This window comes from Salmo trutta, chromosome 12, assembly GCF_901001165.1.
Source record: "Salmo trutta chromosome 12, fSalTru1.1, whole genome shotgun sequence".
Lineage (NCBI taxonomy): Eukaryota > Metazoa > Chordata > Actinopteri > Salmoniformes > Salmonidae > Salmo > Salmo trutta.
This window is the reverse complement of record NC_042968.1, coordinates 56,237,392-56,262,988: the sequence shown is the minus strand read 5'-3', so window position 1 is coordinate 56,262,988 and position 25,597 is coordinate 56,237,392. Positions and strand designations below refer to the sequence as shown.

General features: G+C 41.6%; 1 protein-coding gene across 1 annotated transcript; it reads left to right on the top strand.

Annotated features, from left to right (window-relative positions):
• The first annotated feature begins 391 nt into the window (after positions 1-391).
• LOC115203839 (1-acyl-sn-glycerol-3-phosphate acyltransferase alpha) lies at positions 392-25,597 on the top strand. The gene is made up of 6 exons (XM_029768870.1): positions 392-845; positions 9,758-9,891; positions 22,495-22,670; positions 23,009-23,104; positions 23,953-24,025; positions 24,192-25,597. Exons 1-6 carry the CDS (start codon positions 670-672, stop codon positions 24,356-24,358), a joined length of 822 nt encoding a protein of 273 aa, XP_029624730.1. The 5' UTR covers positions 392-669; the 3' UTR covers positions 24,359-25,597.

Below are 25,597 nucleotides of genomic sequence, written 5' to 3'. Positions count from 1 at the left end.
AATAAATAGTTTACTTTTTTTTTATTGACAATTCTGAGAACTGTCTTGTGCAAGTTTTCAATTGACACAATCCATGTTATCAAAAGTGTCAGCTAGAGATGATGTGCAGGAGCTTGCAGGGATTTGTAGTCTTGCATGATGTCTACTTGGATGCTAATTTGCATTTTTGAATCTGAGTGGAAATAGAGCTGAATAGATTGTTAAAAGTCACGTTGTCTGAGAGAGACTTACATGGTTATCAAAACGTCACGCCAGGGTAAGTCTACACGAAACACAGCCCTTATTTTAAGTGTTTCTAAAATTCCCTATGGGAAAAATTTATGGCAGAAAAACGATTGGAACCATTTCCTTAATTGCCCGCTAGGTTTTATGGGTATTATTACAACTCCACTGTGGGGCTTTATACTGCCCATCTCTGCAGAGGAACTTAATGCTTGTGCCACCGGAAATCATTGAATTTCATATCGGAACCTACATGAGGCTGCCTGCACCATCGTCGACTGAAAAGTTTTGTCATATTTGTTGTTCACGGTCGCGTTATTTTAACCCAGAGAACGAGTTGTGCACCTTGGAAGTTGAAATGTCAGCCGGTGCCACAGTGCCGCTCACGCTTGCTCACTAGCTACAGTAACGTCAGCTTTTGCTGCCAATTTTCTCGCAGGAATCAGTATGGATGCGCTCTGGGTATTCCTAATGCTGCTGGTCCCACTTCTGCTATGGACTAGCAGCACCTTTGTTTTTTATTTCAAAAAGTGTTTCTACGTGGCTTATATGATGGTTTTGGGTGCGATTGCGATTCCGCTTAGTTTTCTGAAATGCGGAGGCAGAGACGTTGAAAACATGAGGTAAGTTCCAGGTTGTACAACAGCGCGAGCCGTGCTTTGCCAGGGAACGTTTCGTTTGCTCATTTGAATGGAAGATGCCTAACTTGCCAAATCTTGAAATGTTAAACATAACATCAATCTGTGGCTTTACCCTAATTTATCGTAAGCCATTTTACTGATATTTTTCACCGGTTGGTTGCAACATTTTTATAACGAAATGCGCGGTGGTTATCCAGGGGTTGGAAAGATAGCACATTTAGCTAGCTAGATTCAAATGCATTGCCAGATGTTTGGGACTTTCAAAACCAGGCGGCTAATACTAGCTAGCTTGCTAACGTTAGCTTCACCTCGCATCCGGACATGGCCTCTGGGCCCGACATTTTCGTCACTGTAAACCGGTTTGGAACAACATATCCAACAGGCGTGTGTTTTTTGCACAGATGTAAACCAACAATAGATTGCAGAAAATGCCACTTTAATCTATGCATTTTTGTTGTTGTTGCGTAGGTTGTTGCATAGATTGTGTGTCAATGTTTCATGTCTAAACAGGACCAAGAAAAGAGGATGTTTGGTTTCATCAGTTTGTTTAATGTCAACTGAATTCTTTTAGTTTAGAGTCATGCCCCATACTAGCCATAAGAATCCGACTTTCGTTAGTTTCTTCTCGCTATTCGGAACATTGCCTAGTCTAATAATACTTTTGTATTTGATACCAATTATTCGTATACAATCAAACAAACCACTGCACTTTTGTGGACATTTTCCTTACAAGCCAGCATGTTTGGATGTAATTGTATTCAACTTACTCTACCAGTTGTCATTCAGCTGCTCGAAATGTTTACCCAGCTTATATTATTTTAATCACCTGGCACATGCATAAAACCATGTAAACACCTTTTTTAGTGTGTATGTACTTCTGTCTTGTGCACATGCCTTTGGTCATGAGCAAACGCTTATTGATTGCCACACACACACAGACCCATGTCAGTTTAATATATTTTTCCAGTGGATATTTTGTCTCAAATTCTCTCAAAAGCTGACATTTGGCAGAGTAAGTCGAAATATAATATAATTCAACATTCATGACAGACGAGGGACGTTTTGGTGTTTCCTATGTAAATGTACATGGCGTTGCCTACACAATTGAAGACATCGCCATGTTTCTATGCCAGAATGTGGACATCGGAGCCCGGCGCGCTATATGGCTTGGAAAATGTACCTCAATCCAGGAATGGAATATGTCGCTCTACTCATTATTCCTGAGTGATGAATCGAGAAGATTGGAATGCTACTCGTTAAGAAAAAAAATGTAACTGCTGTTTTTGTCAGCGTGCTAGGCTAGCTGATGCTATAGCAGCCCATTGGATTCCATGAACATGTGATACCTAGCGTTTGGGTGGTTAACTACTGGAAGTCTAGTCGACTCCAAGGGGTTTCTTTAGCTAGCCTAGTATACTGTTAAAAAGGCCGTTTTTTTTAAATTAAAAACTAGCTGTATTTCAATCTTCTCGATGTATCATATGGGATAATTAACAGTAAATCGCTATCTACCATCCCTGGATTGAGATACGTTTTTTGAGCAATATCTCACACTGGCCCTGCGGTGTCCTGATCATGGCAGCCTGTCATTCTGAAGGCTAATGCAAGCAAATCAAAATGTCAATGATTTTAGTCTAAATGAAACCAATACCACTTCCGTGTTGGAATCGATTATTAAATCGTTTTACAGTGTTTTGGATGGTTGCCAATTTCCAACTGGCTATTTAATTTAGGAAAATCCCACCTGGCATTCCCTACACAAGAAACGTACATTGTAAACATCTCTCTTCTTACCGGGTCAACTTCCACCTAATACTTTCCTTGGTGGAGTTAAACTACATCTGTGTCACTCAGTCCACTTGTCAGCAGGCCAGAGGGATTGGGTATTGTACTGTGGACAGAGACACGGCCTATTGGACACAAGTGGCTATATTATCGGATAATTACTCAGCGAGGAATGGGGGTCAGATAGAACTGAATATCCCCCCTGGTTAGGGTCATGTTATCGACTGGTTATGTCTTCCGAAAGGTCCCCTAGAAATCAATGGATGGCCTCCCCCAGCCTGCGCTACCTGTTGTCCTTGTTAGTTTAGTGATAACACAGGGCAAGGCAGACTGACCTGGCTCTGACTCAGTGCTCTTGGAATAACTGAACTGTTTCACAGCCAGGTGTGCAGATCAGTAGTATTGGCAGTGGTGTCATGTTGCTCCAGGCAGCATTCTCTCTCTTACCCTAAAGGGTGTCCGGTGCGGGACCCTATTCACTGTCGTTAACGTGTGTGTTGTGTGAGAGAGAGAGACAGACAGACGGAGAGGGAGTGTGCAAGATGAAGAGAAAGCGATAGGGACCCAGACACAGTGACCCAGAGGGGGGCAGGCCATATTAAAAAGTTCACCAATTTTTTTTATTTTTTATTATTATATATATTTTTTGACACCAGGAAATCCCCTCTGGCATTTTAATTTGGGAAATCTGTATGGGGTCAATTTTACGCCATATGTATAGAATTCGAAATAAAATAAATTGTGAACATGAAAAATAAAGTTGAGAATGTAAACATTTTTATATTTTTGAGGACGGATGAAATAATGGATGTTGAAATCAAAGAAACAAACAAATGAGAGCAAAATGTATAAAATTGTAAACAAAAATAAGACATCAAAAGCAAAACCCCAAAACTTGGAAGCAAATCATTTTAAAGCGAGAGCAAAACTCTGACAAATGATAAAATATATATATTTGAAAACGGATGCAAAAATCATTTTTGGTTCAACTTTCCCAGCAACCAATCCTATTGAATACATTTTGCCTACAATCTTTCCTGCATGTACTACCTTTTGGTTACGCTACTCGTATCGTTGCTTTCGATGTCTGTTTCTTTGCTTTCACTGCCAGTCTTTTTGAGTGTGAGTTTTGGCATTATTTTTCTGCGAAGGGCGGGGTTTAGAGGGAGGTGTAGACAGTCTCTATTGGTTTGCTAGTTTTGGAGTGATGGTTCGTCTTAACCCAATCAACGATTTGACGTGTCACTGGCTCTGACCCTTCTAACTACTTAGGTAAACATATTAATTACCTGTTGCACAACGTTCGGCGCAAGTGTTGATAACTGGTTCGCCATGTTCAGAACATGCAGGCACAGGGTGAAACATTTTCGCGTGTAGTGGTGACATCAGACCGTCTACTTAAGCAGGCAGTAGAAAACCAAATAAATTAACATGATGCAGGTTTTTTAAGATGAATCGTCGCTCCAAAACTAGCGGACCAATGCAGACTCATTGTCTACGCCTCCCTCTAAACCCCGCCCTTCATGGAAAAAATTATGCCAAAACTCGCAATCGAAAAGACTGTCAGTGAAAGCAAAGAATCGAGTAGCTTTCCTTTTCAAATATCTTTTTTAAATAATTTGTCAGAGTTTTGCTCTCACTTTAAAATGTTTTGCTTACAAGTTTTGCTTTTGATGTCTTATTTTTGTTTACAGTTCTATACATTATGCTTTCAATTGTTTGACTTTTGAATTCAACGTCCATTATTTGACCCGTCCTCAAATGTTTACATTCTCAACTTATTCATGATTTAATTTTGAATTCGATACATATGGTGTGAAATAGACCCCATAAATCTGTTCTGAAGTATTCCCACGCATAATAGAGACGTGATCCTATATAAATGTAAGCAAGGTTTGAAATTGTTTTGGTCAAATATATCTGTTTGGGTTTCTTGCAGTCAATTTGCAGTCTACCAATTATTTGTAATTTTTTTCCCAGCCCCCCACCACCCGCTAAAGAAAAAAAATCAACCCGTGGCTGAATCTAGTTGATGATCCCTGCCATATGGTGTGTTGCGATTTCAGATGGTCACCCATATTGATCAGGATTTACCTTGCCACACCCACCAAACAGGTTTAAACGTAACTCAAAGGCTGTTGAAGAACATTGTGCACCGTTTTGTGGAAAACTGTCATTCAGTACAAACCATCACGCAACGCAGCAAACATTGAAGCGAACTGAAGTGTCACTTCAGCCTCAGCCGGAACAGGGATGGAATTGTCTGATTTCCCCTGTCTGACGTTCCAAACAAATGGAATCGTAATGCTGCTGTCAACAGTCGCCAAGATTCCATCATGAATTTTCACACTGAGTTTGGGATGAAAACAAACATATGATTTAGACCCTAACTAACCGGTCTCCTAGCTGCTCAAGGGGAGTGGCTTATGATGAAGTGCCAACAGTATTACAGACCTGTCGGTGTGTTAGTGAACCATGACGTGCTGCTGTGTAGTGTGTTCTTGTCAACCCTTCTCACTGGGTTATGTTAAAACGCTCTCCTCCTGAATAGACTCAAATCCCCCTCCCCTGTCAGCCTGCTCCTGTTTCCACGCCTGCTACAGCCTTGTCCAAACAAACCCCTGATTGTTCAGTTAGATTGGAACTTTTACACCTTTGTCTGGTGTAACTCAAACAATGCTAAAAAAAACAACCGGTTCGATCCAAGTGAGGGAAGTGGCAAAAAGCACCTTTTTTTTTTGTTGTTAAACTGGAGCCATGGAGAGAGGGGGAGAGGCACAGAGCGATCAGCTGAAGGTTATTAGGGAGTGACAGCTGTGCAGTGCATGTGAGTAAGACATGGAAAGCTCAAAGCACCAGCGCAGGCACGGTGGGAGAGACCGCAACCACTTATTTCTTGCTAGACTTAGTTCTTGATAGGTACTATGTAACCGGATGGGATGATGATTTATTTATCTTGACTGCATCAAACTGAGAGAAGCTAATTGAGGCTAGCAATAACGTTACTGCGCTTTTCACCGTCCTACATTTAGCCTACACAACTCCATTCAGGTTATAATGTAAATAGCAGCCTACCTTCTGGCTCTTCATTCTCATTTCATTTTTCATTCCACCTTGCATTGAAACTTTTCCCAAATCCTCAATATAGTCGCACCATACAGCCCTTATGTTTTGATTTCTATGAAGTTTCTAGGACTATCGCAACTAAATAAATAATGGATTTTATTGTGACGTGTAGGCTATATGAAATGGATTTATTCTACTTTTTAAAATGTAGGTGTTCCTAGGGCACATGGAAGCCGGGAGATGCTAAACATGTTTGTTAATTAACGGTCAATTACCGTGAGACTGGCAGTCATTTGCATTATAATTACTGGCGGACAAAATTTCATGACACCACGACCCTATATACGCCCACACCATTCCAACAGAAAGCTTAACTCTTAGGTATAACATTGGCTGGTCAAGTCATATTAACAAGAGTTGTTGTGAAGATGGGGGAAGGGTATATCTGTTTATAAAAACTGTAGTAGTTCAAGCTCTGGTCTTGTTTCATCTTGATTTACTGTCTGGTAATATGGTCAACTGCAGCAAAGAAAGAGGTAGCAAAGCTTCAGCTAGCTCAAAACAGAGCAGCATGGCTTGCCCTTAAACTGCACATACAGAACTAACATCAACATGCATGCCAGGCTTTTCTGGTTGAGGGTTGACGAGAGTAACTGCTTCTCTTCTCTTTTTGTTTTGTTTTAGTATTACTGTGACAAATTCAATTGCGTGATCCAAAAAAAACATTTTGCTCAGACACCCAGACATGCCACCAGGGTTTTTTTTTTCAGTCCCGAAGTTCAAAACAAATTCACGGCAATGCAGTTTTATACAGAGCCATGATCGCATGGAACTCCCATTTCCAATTACTCAACCAAACGGCGAAAGTACCTTTTGTAGAAAAAAAAATGTAAACAACTCATGGAACGCTGGGACTGTGAGGGGACACGTGCACACACTATTTTTCAGTTGTATTGTTTGTATAATTATTTTGTATTTTAATGTGACTGTCCTTGTCTACCAGTGTTTTGATACTTGTCATGTTTTGTGGACCCCAGGAAGAATAGCTGCTGCTTCTGTAAAAGCTAATGGAGTACCGTAATTTCCGGACTATTGAGCGCACCTGAATATAAGCCGCTCCCACTGAATTAAAAAAAAATCTTATTTTGAACATAAATAAGCTGCACATGTCTATAAGCCGCAGGTGCCTACCGGTACATTGAAACAAATGAACTTTACACAGGCTTTAATGAAACACGGCTTGTAACAAAAATAAATATGCTTTAGCGAAACACTGCTTGTCATCGACTCATTAAGACCAAGCTCCCGTGCAGCAGCTCTATTAACCAGCCAGATCAATCGCCTTCAACTTGAAAGCTGCATCATATGCATTTCTCCGTGTCTTTGCCATGATGAGGGTGACAAAATGACTACCGTAATCAGAATGATGGGAAGTTTGAGAGCGCTCGATTTAATCTAAACAGTAAACAAAAAAGTTGTTTGACCGTAACCCGTTTGGCAATTTCATTGGTCTAATGAAAGCTTCATGCCGCCAAAAAACTGAGCACGTCATAGAATGTTCTTTTGGAGGAAAAAAAATGAAATCGGGAAAAATCCATATATTAGCCGGGTCATTGTTTAAGCCGCGAGGTTCAAAGCGAGGGAAAAAAGTTGCGGCTTATAGTCCGGAAATTACGGTACAAATAAACACAGAAAAGCTGCAGTTTGACACTTCATTACCTTTTTTTTTTTTACCATTAATTATAGGTCATATTTAATAAGAATCTGAAAACACTGGACACTTTAAAGCTCCTTTCCTGCAATTCTACACATTTTGCCATGGCGGATGCCATGTTCTTATTCTATTGGAATGACTCAAACGTTAAAACAAAATCAATGAGGGCCCCATGTCATGACGTCTTTGGAAATGTTGATTCTGTCTACTTTTTATTCGGGTGGTTCTCCAAAGATGAGCTCATTTAAACATGTATATTTTCTACATACTTTATCTGGTTTTAGTCATTTAAGTTTACACATGTTTTATCTTCCATAAATAAATAAAAATGATATTTTTGGTTTTGGCGGCCATGATTTTATTGCTTTCCTGACAGGGCACAGGGAGAGCCTAACCCAAAGAGAGCCATTTCCTTCCCCTTATTGTGGTTGGGTAAGAATGTTCTACATCTAGCCTACACATGTTTTGAATGTCATGCCAACAGCAGACATTCTAGTCATGTTATTGAATGTAATGGTACATGTGATGCCACCAGCAGGCAATGTTCTAGCTACGTTATTGTAGGGATGAGTATGAGTAATAGTTTTGTCACTCGTTTTGAGTACTTAATTTTTGAACCAGAGATAAAAAAATTAAAATAAAAAAGAGTTCTGTAAAACTATTTTGGTGGAATGCGCTTTGTGGCTTGTTCTGGGAAGAAAAGAAATTGTCTTGAAAACATTAATTTGTTTTGACTCTAGTGTTCCATTAGTACAGCCAAGGCAAGCATCACACAGTTCTTCTCCATAAATTCCCTTTCCTCTCCATGTCTCACTCAATTGTGTTCTGACCGCTCCCTCACACACACACATGCCGAGTTCACGCACAAGCTCCCATTAGGCCTACAGAAATGCATGTCTAAAAAAATTTAGAAAGGGGGGGTGGAGTAAGTGTTTCCAATGACATGATCACTTATCTGAGAAGGTAAAAAAAAATATCAGGAACATTTTCCTTATCTGAGGGTCGTCTCAACACAAGTTACTTACAAATAACTGTCAACTTAATAAATAAAACATCTGATTGGCTTAGTATAAAAATGGGTATAAATATAACCAGATAAATTGGTTGAAACATTAAACAGCAAAGCTTTATTTATTTTTTTTGTCCAAAAATGGAAGTGGGCTTAATGAGTAGATGTGACTGTGTTCCAACAACTAGCTGTAACTTTTGGAATAATTGCATCCTGTCTATTTTCCACTAGGCTACTTTGCGAACCGCTAGTTTCATTTAGAATTGGTTAGCCTAGGCTATAACACCCCCCCCCCCCCCCCCCCCTAAACATTGACAGGTTCCACACTGAAAATATGCAAAAACTGTAGTTTGATAAAGACGGAGTGTTTTTTTCATCAGAATCATTCGGTTTAGGCCTATAACTCATCCAACAGATGCCGTGGCTGTAATTAATCACTGTGCAGTGTTCAATGTGGAATTATTAATCCACTTAGAAAATTCCACAGAACAGACAGAATAAACAAAATCTGTTGGCCTATATCAAAACTAAGGCATTTTGTTATTAAGCCCTGTTTCAAAAACCGTTCCAGACACGCATCACTTCGCACTGGCAAATTTTTTTCTCATTTGGAAAATATTCTGTTCTACAACATAGTTTTTTTTCTATAAAATGGGTGTCTTGACTGCGATAAGGGCTCAGGAAATAAGAGCGTTACATCTGCTAAATTAACAATACAAGGCTATGCCATTACACATTCATAGGTTTCTACAAGCAGGCGCCACTGCTGCGATAACTGCCTTTTTGAAGATTGGTTCACAATATAATTGTTACGTTTCAATAAATTAATCTTAAATGGCAATTGTTTTTTTTGTTGACTGAATATAGTTGTATTAGGCCAGTTTATTAGGTACACCACCCTGTTCACAAATGGTGAAAGACCAAATCTTAATGACTTGGAGAAGATCTGCAAAGAGGAGTGGGACAAAATCCCTCCTGAGATGTGTGCAAACCTGGTGGTCGACTACAAGAAACGTCTGACCTCTGTGATTGCCAACAAGGGTTTTGACATGTGTTTTTCTGGATATTTTTGTTGTTATTCTGTCTCTCACTGTTCATATAAACCTACCATTAAAATTATAGAATGATCATTTCTTTCAGTGGGCAAACGTACAAAATCAGCAGGGGATCAAATACTTTTTCCCCCCACTGTATATACACAATTTCCTCTGGAACTTAAATAAGGAAATAAAAACTAAAACCAATCCAGAAGGATTTATTTATTTTTAAATTTCAGATCAAGATTGAATTGAACATTGCTGTGTTCTTTCCTGTCTCCAGGGTGGTCCGTGCTCTGGTTCGTCATGTTAAGTACTTCCTGGGTCTGAGGTTCGATGTGAGTGGCTTGGAACACCTGCAGACAGAGGGACCCTACGTCATCATCTCCAACCACCAGAGCTCCCTGGACGTTCTGGGTATGGGACACACACACATACACGGTCGGTTGGCCACACAAGCAGACAGCAAGGACGGACGCGTGCACACACCACATACATACGCACGCACACGGGCGGTCCTGCCGACAGTCACACACAGAGATGGATGTGCCTGCACACACAGACGCACATATGCACTGATACGCCGATACACACATTTACATTTCATATTTTAGTCTTTTAGCAAATGCTCTTATCAAGAGCGACTTGCAGTTAGTGCATTTATCTTAAGATAGCTAGGTGGGACAACCACATATCATAGAAGTGCAAGTGCTGGTTGTCTCCCTTCCCACTAACTTCACTTTACCCTCCATAGCTCACGTCCTAAGGGAATCCTCTAGAAATGGTTTGAGTGCAGTCACAGGGCACTCTATTCTGAGAGAAAAGTATAATGGGGCTACACTCATGGTTTCAGTGGGTACAGACTGACAACTGTCAGTTGGTATAGCATCACACAAGATGTGATCACTGACATGGCTGTCTAAGGAAGTTAGTCCAAATCCAACGGAGACTGTAGCCTAACTCTAGGACAGACTGGTGCATGTAATCAATCAACCGCACAACAGCACTTGTAAGACTGTATTATTTCATAGATAAGGTTGTATTTGACTGAAGCGAAAAGCCAGGATCAATATGAAATGCATTATGCTTCTTAATTTTTAATTTCACCTTTATTTAACCAGGTAGGCCAGTTGAGAACAAGTTCTCATTTACAACTGTGACCTGGCCAAGATGAAGCAAAGCAGTGCGACACAAACAACACAGTTACACATGGGATAAACAAACGTACAGTCAATAACACTATCGAATAATCTATATACAGTGTGTGAAAATGTAGTAAGATTAGAGAGGTATGGCAATAAATAGGCCATAGTGGCGAAATAACTACAATTTAGCAATTAAACACTGGAGTGATAGATGTGCAGACGATGACTGTGCAAGTACAGATACTGGGGTGCAAAGGAGCAAAAAACAATATGGGGATGAGGTAGTTGGGTGGGCTATTTACAGATGGGCTGTGTACAGGTGCAATGATCAGTAAGCTGCTCTAACAGCTGATGCTTCAAGTTAGAGGGAGATATGTCTCCAGCTTCAGAAATGTATTAACTTTTTTTATTGTATTTATTTATTATTTTTTTTAATTAATTTTTTACAATTCGTTTCAGTCATTGGCAGCAGAGAACTGGAAGGAAAGGCGGCCAAAGGAAGTGTTGGCTTTGGGGATGACCAATGAAATATACCTGCTGGAGAGCGTGCTGCTATGGTGACCAGTGAGCTGAGACAAGGCGGGGCTTTATCTAGCAGAGACTTATAGATGACCTGGAGCCAGTGGGTTTGGCGACGGATATGTAGTGAGGGCCAGCCAACGAGAGTATACAGGTCGCAGTGGTGGGTAGTATATGGGGCTTTGGTGACAAAACGGATGGCACTGTGATGGACTACATCCAATTTGCTGAGTAGTGTTGGAGGCTATTTTGTAAATAACATCGAGGAAGTCAGGGATTGATAGGATAGTCAGTTTTACGAGGGTATGTTTGGCAGCATGAATGAAGGATGCTTTGTTGTGAAATAGGAAGCCGATTCTAGATTTAATTTTGGATTGGAGATGCTTAATGCGAGTCTGGAAGGAGAGTTTACAGTCTAACCAGACACCTAGGTATTTGTAGTTGTCCACATATTCTAAGTCAGAACCGTCCAGAGTAGTGATGCTAGGACGGGTGCAGGCAGCGATCGGTTGAAGAGCATGCATTTAGTTTTACTTGCATTTAAAAGCAGTTGGAGGCCACCAAAGGAGTGTTGAATGGCATTGAAGCTCATCTGGAGGTTTGTTAACAGTGTCCAAAGAAGGGCCAGAAGTATACAGAATGGTGTCGTCTGCGTAGAGGTGGATCAGAGAATCACCAGCAGCAAGAGCGACATCATTGATGTATACAGAGAAAAGAGTCGGCCCAAGAATTTAACCTTGTGGCACTCCCATAGACTACGAGAGGTCCGTACAACAGGCCCTCCAATTTGACACACTGAACTCTATCTGAGAAGTAGTTGTTGAACCAGGCGAGGCAGTCATTTGAGAAACCAAGGCTGTTGAGTCTGCCGATAAGAATGCGGTGAGTGACACAGTCGAAAGCCTTGGCCAGGTCGATGAGTACAGCTGCACAGTATTATCTCTTATCGATGGCGGTTATGATATGGTTTAGAACCTTGAGCGTGGCTGAAGTGCACCCATGACCAGCTCAGAAACCAGATTGCATAGCGGAGAAGGTACGGTGGGATTCGAAATGGTCGGTGATCTGTTTGTTAACTTGACTTTCGAAGACTTTAGAAAGGCAGGGTAGGATAGAAATAGGTCTGTAACAGTTTGGGTCTAGAGTGTCTCCCCCTTTGAAGAGGGGGATGACCGTGGCAGCTTTCCAATCTTTAGGGATCTCAGACAATAGGAAAGAGAGGACTTTGCACCAGAGGATTGTGCAGCACTAGCCCTAAATGGTGCCAGGAAGTGGCTGACTGGCTGTATTGAGTGCAGATTTTGTTTTCCCCTAATGGGAGATTTTGTTTATATTGTATAGTCCTTTTGAATGAAACTTCTTTGGAGAGATGTGATGAGCTGTCTGTTGTTCAGAGTTGGAAAGTCAGTCTCCCTGCATGTCTGAGAGCAGAGGAAGAGAGAAATTCTCAACATGTCTACTACTGGATTCCCATAGGGTCTAGGTTATGCTACTCGTGTGTGTGTGTGTGTGTGTGTGTGTGTGTGTGTGTGTGTGTGTGTGCCTCGTCTGTCAGCATACCCCCTAAATCTCTTTCGTGAGCCTGCTAATTTGGCCTCTGTGTTTTTTCCTTTGCTGGCTGGTGGAGTTGGTGTGTGTCTGGGTGATGACTGAGTGACATAAGCAGGCTGCAAGCCAGGAGACTGACAGCGGGAGGGTAGGGAGAGGGATGGATAACTTGGAAGGGAGAAGGAGATTGTGAACTAACACTCGCACTGTACTTCTTTCCTCCCCTTACTAGCTCCGACTTTTGCTGATTGCTACTTTATTGAGGAAACATGTACTTGTCCCACATAGCTATCTTAAATTAAGATGAATGCACTTAACTGTAAGTCGCTCTGGACAAGAGCGTCTGCTAAATTACTAAAATGTGAAAGATGTGGTGCCTAATTAGAGCTGAGAGAAAACAGCAGGAGGCTGATTGCTGATCTAGGTTCAGAGTTACCATACCAACTGCTAGGGATGTAACGATTCACTTATATGCATAGATGCAAGTCCATCCATCGTTGGGACCCCAAACCGATCCAAATGTAGTATGCATCGGGTCAGATAATGAATTCCAAATTTAGGAATGGCCGGTTCACTATTATTATATAATTTTTTTTACTCGTATTACTTTCTGAAAATACCTCTTATCTTTTGTGACAACTGATGCATCCTCTCCTTCAGTGTCGAATTAAGCATGTAACTGTTGACAGGCATTGATCAACAAGTCATTTTACAATGCTGAACAACCCAGACATTATCAGTAGCCTAGTCAACCGGTGCACCACTTTGCGTGCTGACCGAGGTAGGCTGCGTGTCACCTTCAGCACCTTCAAATGTTTGTAAAATGGCTTGCGCAATACTAGGCTTTATTAGTTCAATAAACTAATACGTTTAATTTGCTAGGATATTTTGATCAAATGCACTGTTGAAAATAGTTTTTTATTTATTTTATTTAACCTTTATTTAACCAGGAAAGGCTCATTGAGATTTAAAATCTCTTTTTCAAGAGTGTCCTGGCCAAGATAGGCAGCAGCAAGTCATTACAAAAATGTAAAAACATTTTTTACAGACAAACAACATGAAAAACTACAAGTAATCTAGTAAAAAACATAGAATTCACAAGAGTATATTAAGTATACTGTATTTATTTATTTTATTTATTTTGCTCCTTTGCACCATATTATTTATATTTGAACTTTGAACTTTCTTCAAACTACAAATCTACCATTCCAGTGTTTTTCTTGCTATACTTTATTTACTTTGCCACCATGGCATTTTTTTTTTGCTTTTACCTCCCATATCTCACATCATTTGCTCACATTGTATATAGTCTTATTTTTTTCTACTGTATTATTGACTGTATGTTGTTTACTCCATGTGTAACTCTGTGTTGTTGTATGTTGTCGAACTGCTTTGCTTTATCTTGGCCAGGTCGCAATTGTAAATGAGAACTTGTTCTCAACTTGCCTACCTGGTTAAATAAAGGTGAAAAATAAAAAATAAAAAAAAAAGTAGCCTAAGCAACCACCTGAGATGCGACTCGTCTGGCTATAGACGCAACCTGCTCCACTACAGCCCCGTCAATGAGAATGGGGGCGTGCTCGGTCCTCTTTTTCCTGTAGTCCACAATCATCTCCTTTGTCTTGATCACGTTGAGGGAGAGGTTGTTGAGGATCAGTGTGGCGGATGTGTTGTTACCTACCATTACCGCCTGGGGGCGGCCCGTCAGGAACTCCAGGATCCAGTTGCCGAGGGAGATGTTTAGTCCCAGGGTCCTTAGCTTAGTGATGAGCTTTGAGGGCACTATGGTGTTGAACGTTGAGCTGTAGTCAATGAATAGCATTCTCACATAAGTGTTCCTTTTGTCCAGGTGTGAAAGGGCAGTGTTGAGTGCAATAGAGATTGCATCATCTGTGGATCTGTTGGTGCGGTATGCAAATTGGAGTGGGTCTAGGGTTTCTGGGATAATGGTGTTGATGTGAGCCATGATCAGCCTTTCATAGCATTTCATGGCTACAGATGTGAGTGCTACGGGTCGGTAGTCATTTAGGCAGGTTACCTTGGTGTTCTTTGGCACAGGGACTATGGTGGTCTGCTCGAAACATGTTGGTATTACAGACTCGGACAGGGTGAGGTTGAAAATGTTAGTGAAGACACTTGCCAGTTGGTCAGGGCAGGCTCAGCGTACACGTCCTGGTAATCCGTCTGGCCCAGCGGCCTTGTGAAGGTTGACCTGTTTTAAAGGTCTTACATCAGCTGCAGAAAGCGTGATCACACAGTCGTCCGGAACAGCTGATGCTCTCATGCATGTTTCAGTGTTACTTGCCTCGAAGTGAGTATAAAGTTGTTTAGCTCGTCTGGTAGGCTCGTGTCACAGGGCAGCTCTCGGCTGTGCTTCCCTTTTGTAGTCTGTAGAAGTTTGCAATCCCTGCCACATCCGACGAGCGTCGGAGCCGGTGTAGTAAAATTCGATCTTAGTCCTGTATTGATGCTTTGTCTGTTTGATGGTTCGTCAGAGGGCATAGTGGGATTTCTTATAAGCGTCCTGCTCCTTGAAAGCGGCAGCTCTACCCTTTAGCTCAGTGCAAATGTTGCACATGTAATCCATGGCTTCTGATTGGGGTATGTACGTACTGTCACTGTGGGGACGACGTCCTCGATGCACTTATTGATGAAGCCAGTGACTGATGTGGTGTACTCCTCAATGTCATCGGAAGAATCCCTAAACATATTCCAGTCTGTGCTAGCAAAACAGCCCTGTAACTTAGCATCTGCTTCATCTGACCACTTTTTTTATAGACAGTCACTGGTGATTCCTGCTTTAATTTTTGATTGTAAACAGGAATTGGGAGGATATTGTTATGGTCAGATTTGTCAAATGGAGGGCGAGGGAGAGCTTTGTACTCTGTGTGGAGTAAAGGTGGTCTAGAATTTTTTCCCCCCTCTGGTTACACATTTAACATGCTGATAGAAATGAGGTAAAACTGATTTAAGTTTCCCTGCATTAAAGTCCCCGGCCACTAGGAGTGCCGTCTCTGGATGAGCGTTTTCCTATTTGCTTATGGCGGAATACAGCTCATTGAGTGCGGTTTTATTGCCAGCCTCGGTCTGTAATGGTATGTAGACAGCTATGAAAAATACAGAAACTCTCTAGGTAGATAGTGTGATCTACAGATTATCATGAGAGACTCTACCTCAGGTGAGCAAAATCCTGAGACTTCCTTAGATATTGTGCACCTGCTGTTGTTTACAAGTATGCATAGGACCCTACCCCGTGTCTTACCAGAGGCTGCTGTTCTATCCTGCCGATACAGTGTTTAACCCGCCAGCTGTATATTCTTAATATCGTCGTTCAGCCATGACTCGGTGAAACATGAGATATTACAGTTTTTAATGTCCCGTTGGTAGGACATGCATGCTTTCAGTTCATCACATTTATTTTCCAGCGATTGAACGTTAGCTAGCAGAACGGAAGGCAAGAGCAGATTAGCCACTCGTCGCTTGATCCTCACAAGGCATCCTGATCTCTTTCGCGAAACCTACGTTTCCTTTTCCAGCCAATCACAGGGATCTGGGCCTGGTCGGGTGTCCGTAGTATATCCGTCGCTTTTGACACATTGAAGAAGAACTCCTCGTCCAATTTGAGGTGAGTAATCTCAGTTCTGACGTCCAGAAGCTTTTTTTGGTCATAAGAGACGGTAGCAGCATCATTATATACAAAACAAGTTATGAACAATGCGAAAAAACAAACAAAATAGCATGGTTGGTTAAGAGCCGATAAGACTGCAGCCCTACCCTCTGGCGCCATCATTACCCTACCCTCCGGCGCCGCCATCATGTGTGCTATTTAGAGGGTGAATGAGCAAGACAAAAAATGTAACTGCCTTTAACGGGGTATGGTGGTAGTTTCCAGGCGCACTGGTTTGAGTGTGTCAAGAACTGCAACGCTGCTGGGTTTTTCACATTCAACGGTTTTACTGTGTATCAAGAATGGTCCACCACCCAAAAGACATCCAGCCACCTTGACACAACTGTGGAAAGCATTGGGGTCAACATGGGCCAGGATCCCTGTGGAACGCTTTTAACACCTTGCACAAATGAATTGAGGCCAAAGGGGGGGGTGCAACTCAATATTAGGAAGGCGTTCCTAATGTTCTGTACACTCAGTTTATATATATGTATGTATGTATATATGTATTTCTTTATTTATATATTTATATGTATTTATTTATATGTATGTATGTATGTATATATGTATATATATATATATATAAAATAAAATAAAATAAAATGCACACACCCTGAATCACTCTCACACACAGAGAGAGAGAGGTCCAGCTCATGAGCTCCATCAGCAGCATATGTATCTAGATGCGTATAAAATCGTCTTTAACTTCTATGGGCTAGGTCCCACCTGCGGGACACAGCCAGTGAAATATCAGGGCGGAAAATTCTAAACAACAAAATGTCATAATTCAACTTTCTCAAACATACAACTATTTTACACCATTTTAAAGATAAACTTCTCGTTAATCTAACCACATTGTCCGATTTCAAAAAGGCTTTACAGCGAAAGCAAAACATTAGATTATGTTAGGAGAGTACATAGACAAAAATAATCACACAGCCATTTTCCAAGCAAGGACGTGTCAATAAAACCCAAAACACAGCTAAATGAAGCACTAACCTTTGACGATCTTCATCAGATGACACTCCTAGGACATTATGTTACACAATACATGTATGTTTTGTTCGATAAAGTTCATATTCATATCCAAAAACAGCATTTTACATTGGTGCATGATGTTCAGAAAATGTATTCTCACCAAAACATCCGGTGAATGTGCACATCAATTTACAAAAATACTCATCATAAACGTTGACAAAATATATAACAATTATTTTAAGAATTATAGATGGACTACTCCTGGATGCAACCGCTGTGTCAGATTTTAAAATAGCTTTACGGAGAAAGCACATTTTTCAATATTCTGAGTACATAGCTCAGCCATCACGGTAAGCTATTCAGATACCTGCCAAGTTCGGGGAAACCTAAACTCAGAATTAGTATTAGAAATATTCTCTTACCTTTGCTGATCTTCGTCAGAATGCACTCCCAGGACTGCTACTTCCTCAAGAAATGTTGTTTTTGTTAGAAATTAATCCATATTTATGTACAAATACCTCTGTTTTGTTCGTGCGTACAGATCACTTATCCAAAGGCGAGCGCGGAACGAGAGACAAAGTCAAAATGTTCCATTACCGTACTTAGAAGCATGTCAAACGCTGTTTAAAATTAATCTTTATGGTATTTTTAGTGTAAAATTGCGATAATATTCCAACCGGACAATAGCATATTCATTCAAGAAGGAAAAGGAGTGGAGTGCTCGCGGGACCGAGCATATCCAATCCCTTTGTTGCCAGGCAGACCACTCAGTAACTGAGCTCCTATACTCTGCCCAGTGACAGAAGGCTCAAACCACTTTCTGTAGGCTTTAGACAGCCAATGGAAGCCTTAGGAAGTGTAACGTCACCCCACAGACACTGTTGCTTCGATAGAGAATCAAAAGAACTACAATTCTCAGACTTTTCACTTCCTGCTTGGATTTTTCTCAGGTTTTGGCCTGCCATATGAGTTCTGTTATACTCAGACACCATTCAAACAGTTTTAGAAACTTCAGTGTTTTCTATCCAAATCTACTAATAATATGCATATTCTAGTTTCTGGGCCAGAGTAGTAACCTGTTTAATTTGGGTACGTTTTTCATCCGGCCGTGAAAATACTGCCCCCTAGCCCAGACAGGTTAACCTCTTACATCTAGACGTTCCGCTAGCGGAACACCTGCTCCAATATCCAATGATGGGCGTGGCGCGAAATACAAACTCCTCTAAAATCCGAAAACTTCAATTTTTCAACAATATGACTATTTTACACCATTTTAAAGACAAGACTCTCCTTTATCTAACCACACTGTCCGATTTCAAAAAGGCTTTACAGCGAAAGCAAAACATTAGATTATGTCAGCAGAGTACCCAGCCAGAAATAATCAGACACCCATTTTTCAAGCTAGCATATAATGTCACAAAAAACAACCACAGCTAAATGCAGCACTAACCTTTGATCTTCATCAGATGACAACCCTAGGACATTATGTTATACAATGCATGCATGTTTTGTTCAATCAAGTTCATATTTATATCAAAAACCAGCTTTTTACATTAGCATGTGACGTTCAGAACTAGCATAACCCCGCAAACTTCCGGTGAATTTACTAAATTACTCACGATAAACGTTCACAAAAAAACATAACAATTATTTTAAGAATTATAGATACAGAACTCCTCTATGCACTGGATATGTCCGATTTTTAAAATAGCTTTTCGGTGAAAGCACATTTGGCAATATTCTCAGTAGATAGCCCGGCATCACAGGGCTAGCTATTTAGACACCCAGCAAGTTTAGCCTTCACCAAACTCCGATTTACTATTAGAAAAGTTTGATTACCTTTGGTGTTCTTCGTCAGAATGCACTCCCAGGACTTCTACTTCGATAACAAATGTTGGTATGGTCCCAAATAATCCATAGTTATATCCAAACAGCGGCGTTTTGTTCGTGCGTTCAAGACACTATCCGAATGGTAAAGAAGGGTTACGAGCACGACGCATTTCGTGACAAAAAAAATCTAAATATTCCATTACCGTACTTCGAAGCATGTCAACCGCTGTTTAAAATCATTTAATTTTCTCGTAAAAAAGCGATAATATTCCGACCGGTAGTCGTTGTATCCGTTCAAAGACGATAGAATAAAAACATGGGGTCGTCTCGTGCACGAGCATGAGTCCCATTGTCCGCTGATAGACCACTTAGCAAATGCGCTAAAGCTTTTCAGCCAGGGCTTGGAATTACGTCATTTAGCTTTTTGCCGCCTTCTGAGAGCCCATGGGAGCCGTAGGAAGTGTCACGTAACAGCAGAGATCCCCTGTATTGGATAGAGATGATCAAGGAGGGCAAAAAATGAGAGGGCGCTTCCTGTTTGGAAGCTTCTCAGGTTTTGGCCTGCCAAATGAGTTCTGTTATACTCACAGACACCATTCAAACTGTTTTTTAGAAACTTTGGAGTGTTTTCTATCCGAAGCTAATAATTATATGCATATTCTAGTTTCTGGGCAGGAGTAATAATCAGATTTAAATCGGGTACGTTTTTTATCCGGCCGTGAAAATACTGCCCCCTATCCATAACAGGTTACAAAGTCAAGGTATTGGAGTGGCCATCACAAAGCCCTGACCTCAATCCTATAAAAAATTTGTGGGCAGAACTGAAAAAGCGTGTGCGAGCAAGGAGGCCTACAAACCTGGCTCTGTCAGGAGGAATGGGCCAAAATTCACCCAACTTATTGTGGAAGGCTACCCAAAACGTTTGACCCAAGTTGAACAATTTAAAGGTAATGCTATCAAATACTAATTGAGTGTATGTAAACTTCTGACCCACTGGGAATGTGATGGAAGAAATAAAAGCTGAAATAAATCATTCTCTCTACTATTATTCTGACATTTCACATTATTAAAATAAAGTGGTGATTCTAACTGACCTAAGACAGGACATTTTTACTAGGATTAATATCAGGAATTGTGAAAAACTGAGTTTAAATATATTTGGCTAAGGTGTATGTAAACTTCCGACTTCAACTGTACATACAACTCACTACAAGGCATGGCTCCCTGACCCAGGACCAAATACCATTACGGATTGCTTCAGCCACCACACAAATAAATGACGTATTTCACTAGCTTTCCCTTCGCAAGGCCAGTGTGAGATAAGATAGTAACAGGCCAAAGCTCATCTCAGATACAGTAATGATGTAATTGTCTTGAGTAGAACAACAGATCAGGGGGCCTCATTTATAAACATTGTTTACTTAGAAAATATACCCCAAAATATGCGTGTGCCAGTTTTTCCGCAAAAGTTGAATGTCTTTACCTCCATGCAAAATTTAGACCACGTGTAAGCACATTTATAATACACTGTAGAACTGAACAGGTGAAAAGACGGTTGGTTTTTAACATTGAAGCTACTGTAACAGTATAGCTTCCGTCCCTCTCCTCGCCCCTACCTGGGCTTGAACCAGGAACCTTCAGCACACATCGACAACAGCCACCCTCGAAGCATCGTTACCCATCGCTCCACAAAAGCCATGGGCCCTTGCCGAGCAAGGGAAACAACTACTTCAAGGTCTGAGTGACGTCACCGATTTGAAACTTTATTAGCGCGCACCCTACTAACTAGCTAGACATTTCACATCGGTTACACTACCACTAAGTACACTTACTGTAATATTTTTGTTGTTGAGTAGCCTACAGTATTTCAGAATTCGGGGCAGTCCAGCATTTAGGTTGGGGTCAAAAGTCGATGCTAAACATTGTTGAATTCAAACGTTCTGCTGACAGGTCCAGCATAATTTTTGCTTTCTGCCAACACATCCAAAAACATTTTTGATAAAATGTGCCATTATTTTATTTAGTTTTTGAAATGACTGTGGCCTAATTCCAATAGTTCCAAGTTGGAAATAAAGGACACATTAGCTAGCAAGTTAAAATTAAATGCTTTTCGACCTGTCCCCAAATTAATGTAACTGGTTCAGAGTTTGTTTTGATATTTTAACATCCATGTCGTGATCGCGTTTGGTGTAGGGGGACAAAAAATATTTATGCTCGATGGCGCACGCGCGCAGCCGGTTTGGGTTCCGTACACTAGTTCCCATTTCTGAAAATCACTCAGCTCTCTGACGCAGTGGCTACTACGGCAAACCATGCTCCAGCTAGCAACCCAGTGCTAGCTTGTTTGAATGGCCATACTGTAGCTAGTTTGCCAGAACTTCATCAACAAGCCATGACACAATTTATGGGACTGTTCTCAGAAATCAGCTTGTATCTGACTCTGACAGCTGGCACTGTGCCTCCCTACTTTGTAACATCAGAGTGCAATTAGCTGCGCTCTAGAACTCTGCGCACTAATCACGGCAGAACAGATATCGTAACTCATTTGTGCATTAGCTAAAACTTCACTACACTAGCTAGAGGGAGTGTTCAGCATTGAGTGAGTGAACTGGCATTGTTAGCATGCCTGCCTTTTCATATGGATTGATTTGATACTGGTCCAGCCAGCAAGCAGACACTACATTTTTGTGCAAATTTCCAATTTGATAAATACTGATTCTACCACCACAACACCTTAGCTAGATGTAGAATGGGTGATGGTAAACTTCAATATCAGCTACAGGTTGTTTTTGATGAAGAAAGGGAGTTGAGTGGACAATATCATTACCTTGGTAACATTTTCAAATGCCAGGACAGCATATTGTGGCCAAACTTTTCTTTAGCTATCCCATGAGTGTTTGCGAGTTATCAGTGCAGATGGCCGTCGTCGCGTTATCTGACACGACAAATGTGCGTCAGGTTAAGAAATCTCAATGTTTTTTTTCAGAGTGCACACAGATATTTAGTGTGAAATTTACACAATGTTTACAAATGAGGCCCCAGGAGAGAGACGCTGTGCACCATTCAAGGTCACAAAAATGTCCTAAAGTCTCATTCCAAACCATTCAGTGTTGTCAATGGAATCGGGCGAAAACTCCGTTAGATTCAACCCCACATGACGTGAGTTCATACAGAACAGTCAATATCCCAGTTATCAGGTCTAAAAGATCCTCTAAAGGATCTAATGGGCTAGATATCCACTAACAGATCCTCTCGGATCCTTTTCACCCCCGGTCTAATGGAGATCCTACCAGATCCTGTAACGGATCCTAACAGATCTTCTCCAATCCCCAGGTCTAATGGAGGTTCTCCCAGATCGTTGCACCATGATTGCCAAGAAGGAGCTGATGTACGCGGGCACGGTGGGCATCGTGTCCTGGCTGGGCGGCATCGTCTTCATCAACCGCAAGAAGACCAGCGATGCCAAGAGTGTCATGGCCGACGCTGCCAAGACCATGCTGGAAGACCAGGTAATTCTACAGGACTAATCAATGGGACCGCATTATTATACATGTAGCCCTCTGCTGTACTCTGGGCCATGCCAAAGTCATGATTAACTCCAACCTGATTTGGCAATTATGCCAGATAGTGAGATGGAGCGTAAGACTTTGAGCGACTGATTTATAACAATCTCAAGCCAATATATCCTGAAACTTAACCCATTCAAGTTCGAATACTTGATATTTGTGTTTTTCTATTGTAATTTCTAGCTGAGTATCTTGGTCAATCTCCACCACTGATATTGACATACTGTGTCCATGCTTCCTCATGGGCCTCACCTTTGACCCCTGACCTTTGCCCCCGGTAGATCCGGCTGTGGGTGTTCCCTGAGGGCACACGGAACCAGAGGGGCGACCTGCTGCCCTTCAAGAAGGGAGCCTTCCACCTGGCAGTGCAGGCACAGGTGAGCCACATGGCTTTATCCGTTTATGTCCATGCCTCTATTTCAGTGGTCACTCTATTTGGAGGGAGTTGGTGTGTGTGTGGTGATCTGGATTTAGATTTTGGTGTTTACGGAGTAGGGGGGCTCTGGTAGTATGGGGTCGTGGGTATTATACCTATTTAGGACACAAGGGGGAGCTAACAACGTGGTTACTGAATGAACATGATCTGATTTTCAGGGAATATTTTCACTACCTTTGTGAGAGAAAAAGAAAGAGGGATGGAGAGAGTCAGAGGGAGAGAGATGTAATGAAAAGGGTTTGAGGTAACCGAGAGAGGGTGATAGGATGAGTGTTGGTGTGAGAAAGGCACAGGTAGGTTTTCTGAGGTGAGAAGAGTGGGGGATACACAAAGGATTAGTATTTTGAAAGCTTGGTCCAGAAGAAGCAGCACTAATCTCTCAGTTCAGTTCAAGGCTGCTGTCTGTACTGAAGGTCGGATGTCTCTCTCTACACTATGGTTCAAGCTCTCGTCTCTCAGCGCCAGTCAGGGAGGGAGGGACGGCGGGGTGGACAGAGGAGAGGTAGATGTGTGTACAGACAGTCTGTGTGTAGCTGGGTCAGCCATGCATGTGATTGTCTGTATCTGATTGTTCATGTTTGTCTTTGTCTTGCCCGAGGGAAGGAAAAATCATTGAAAAGATTAAACTTATCTTGGAGAAAAGAATTTGTATTTAGGTACCCAGGGCTTGAATCGAATGTGGAACAAACTGTCATGGTAACTCTCTCTTTCCCTCCCTCCCAATTCGCTTTGCTCACTCTCTTCCTCTCGCTTCCCCCCCCCTCCCCCCTCTCGCTCTCTCTGTTCTAGGCTCCGATCATCCCCATTGTGTTCTCCTCCTACAGTAACTTCTACATACAGAAAGAAAAGCTGTTCAACTCGGGTACCGATCACGTTTTAATTCATAGTGAAATTGCTCATACACAGCCACTCTTGAAATGAACTGCTCATGACATGTATAGAAAGATGTATTTTGGTTTCATGCAAACACGTTGATGATGAATGTGCTGATAATGATGGTTGGACTGATGATGCTATGCTCAAACCAGGGACCATCAAGTTGAAGATCCTTCCGAAGATCGAGACGAAGGGCATGACGTCAGACGACGTGGCCGGCCTCTCCGACAAGTCCTACGACCTCATGCGCTCAGTCTTCCTGGGCATCTCTGGCTTCGCCCCCGTAACCCAGAGCAACGGGCCCCCCTCGCACCACTGAACATTTCTCATGTCCGAGACACCAAACCCCCCCCCCCAATCGTCTCAGCTCCCTACCTACGGTACCTACAGATTAGGTCAAATATATTGGCACCCTTATTGCGCAGAATGTTCCATTTTATCTTTTCAAAACTATTTGAATGGCACCTGCAATTTACCACAGGTGTGAGATAAATGACACAGTAAACAAGATATTGCCTCTAACCAAATTATATTGCCTCCAATCAAGAGTCCAGGACATTTTTCTTTGAAATGTGCAGTTGTAAACACAGTTTTCAATTTCAACTTGTTTTTGAAGAAATAGAGAATTGTGCAAGGGTGCCAATATATTTGACCACATCTGTACCAGGATACAATACACACACCAGGCCTCATGAACTCATCTGTTTTGGCCTGGTACAGTTTGGTTCTGGTTGGCTCTTGCTCCGACCCAGCCCCCATACAGTGCAGTCCTGACTTCTCACTACAGAAGACCTGTTGGCTCTGCAGGTTATGAGTAGAGTGACGGACGGACGGCAAGTAAAACGGAACATGATTAATGTGCGTTCATCATGCATGCTTGGGATACCTTTTTCTCTACCTCCACCTTTTTAAAAGAGGCTTTATTGTTATTGTGTGAATTTCTGTTGAATTTTTTTATTTTACCAGCCAGTGGTTGTACTTTTGCTTTTTTCCCTTCCTTCCGGCTCAACTTTTTTGTTATTTCATATGTTGACGGTGGATATTTATACTGATCCTCTGGTGCTGCCTTAACTTTTTTTTCTTAATGTGCTATAAAAGACACGCAAACCACTCCCACCGCTAACGCACAACACACCACAGTACCCCCTTCCCAAACACCCCACCCAACCCCAGTATATCCTCTCCTGTTCTGTTGTGCATACCAGCCTCTTGCCTCTCTTTGAAGGAGTAGGGAACCAGGGTCTGGACCATGGGTCTTGAGGGGAGATGGAGGGCGACAGAGCGGAAGGAGAGGTCAGTAGTTGATCAGGGACTTGTTCTTTAGCTGTGTCTCAGTGCAATCAACTCTTATTGTTACATACAGTGCATTTGGAGAGTATTCAGACCCCTTGTCTTTTTCCACATTTTGTTACGTTACAGCCTTATTCTAAAATTGATTATATCGTTTTTTCCCTTCAATCTACACACAATGCCACGTAATGACAAAGCAAAAAAAGGTTTTTTAGAAATGTTTACAAATTTATTGACAAAAATAAAGCGCCGCAGAAACGTTTTGGTA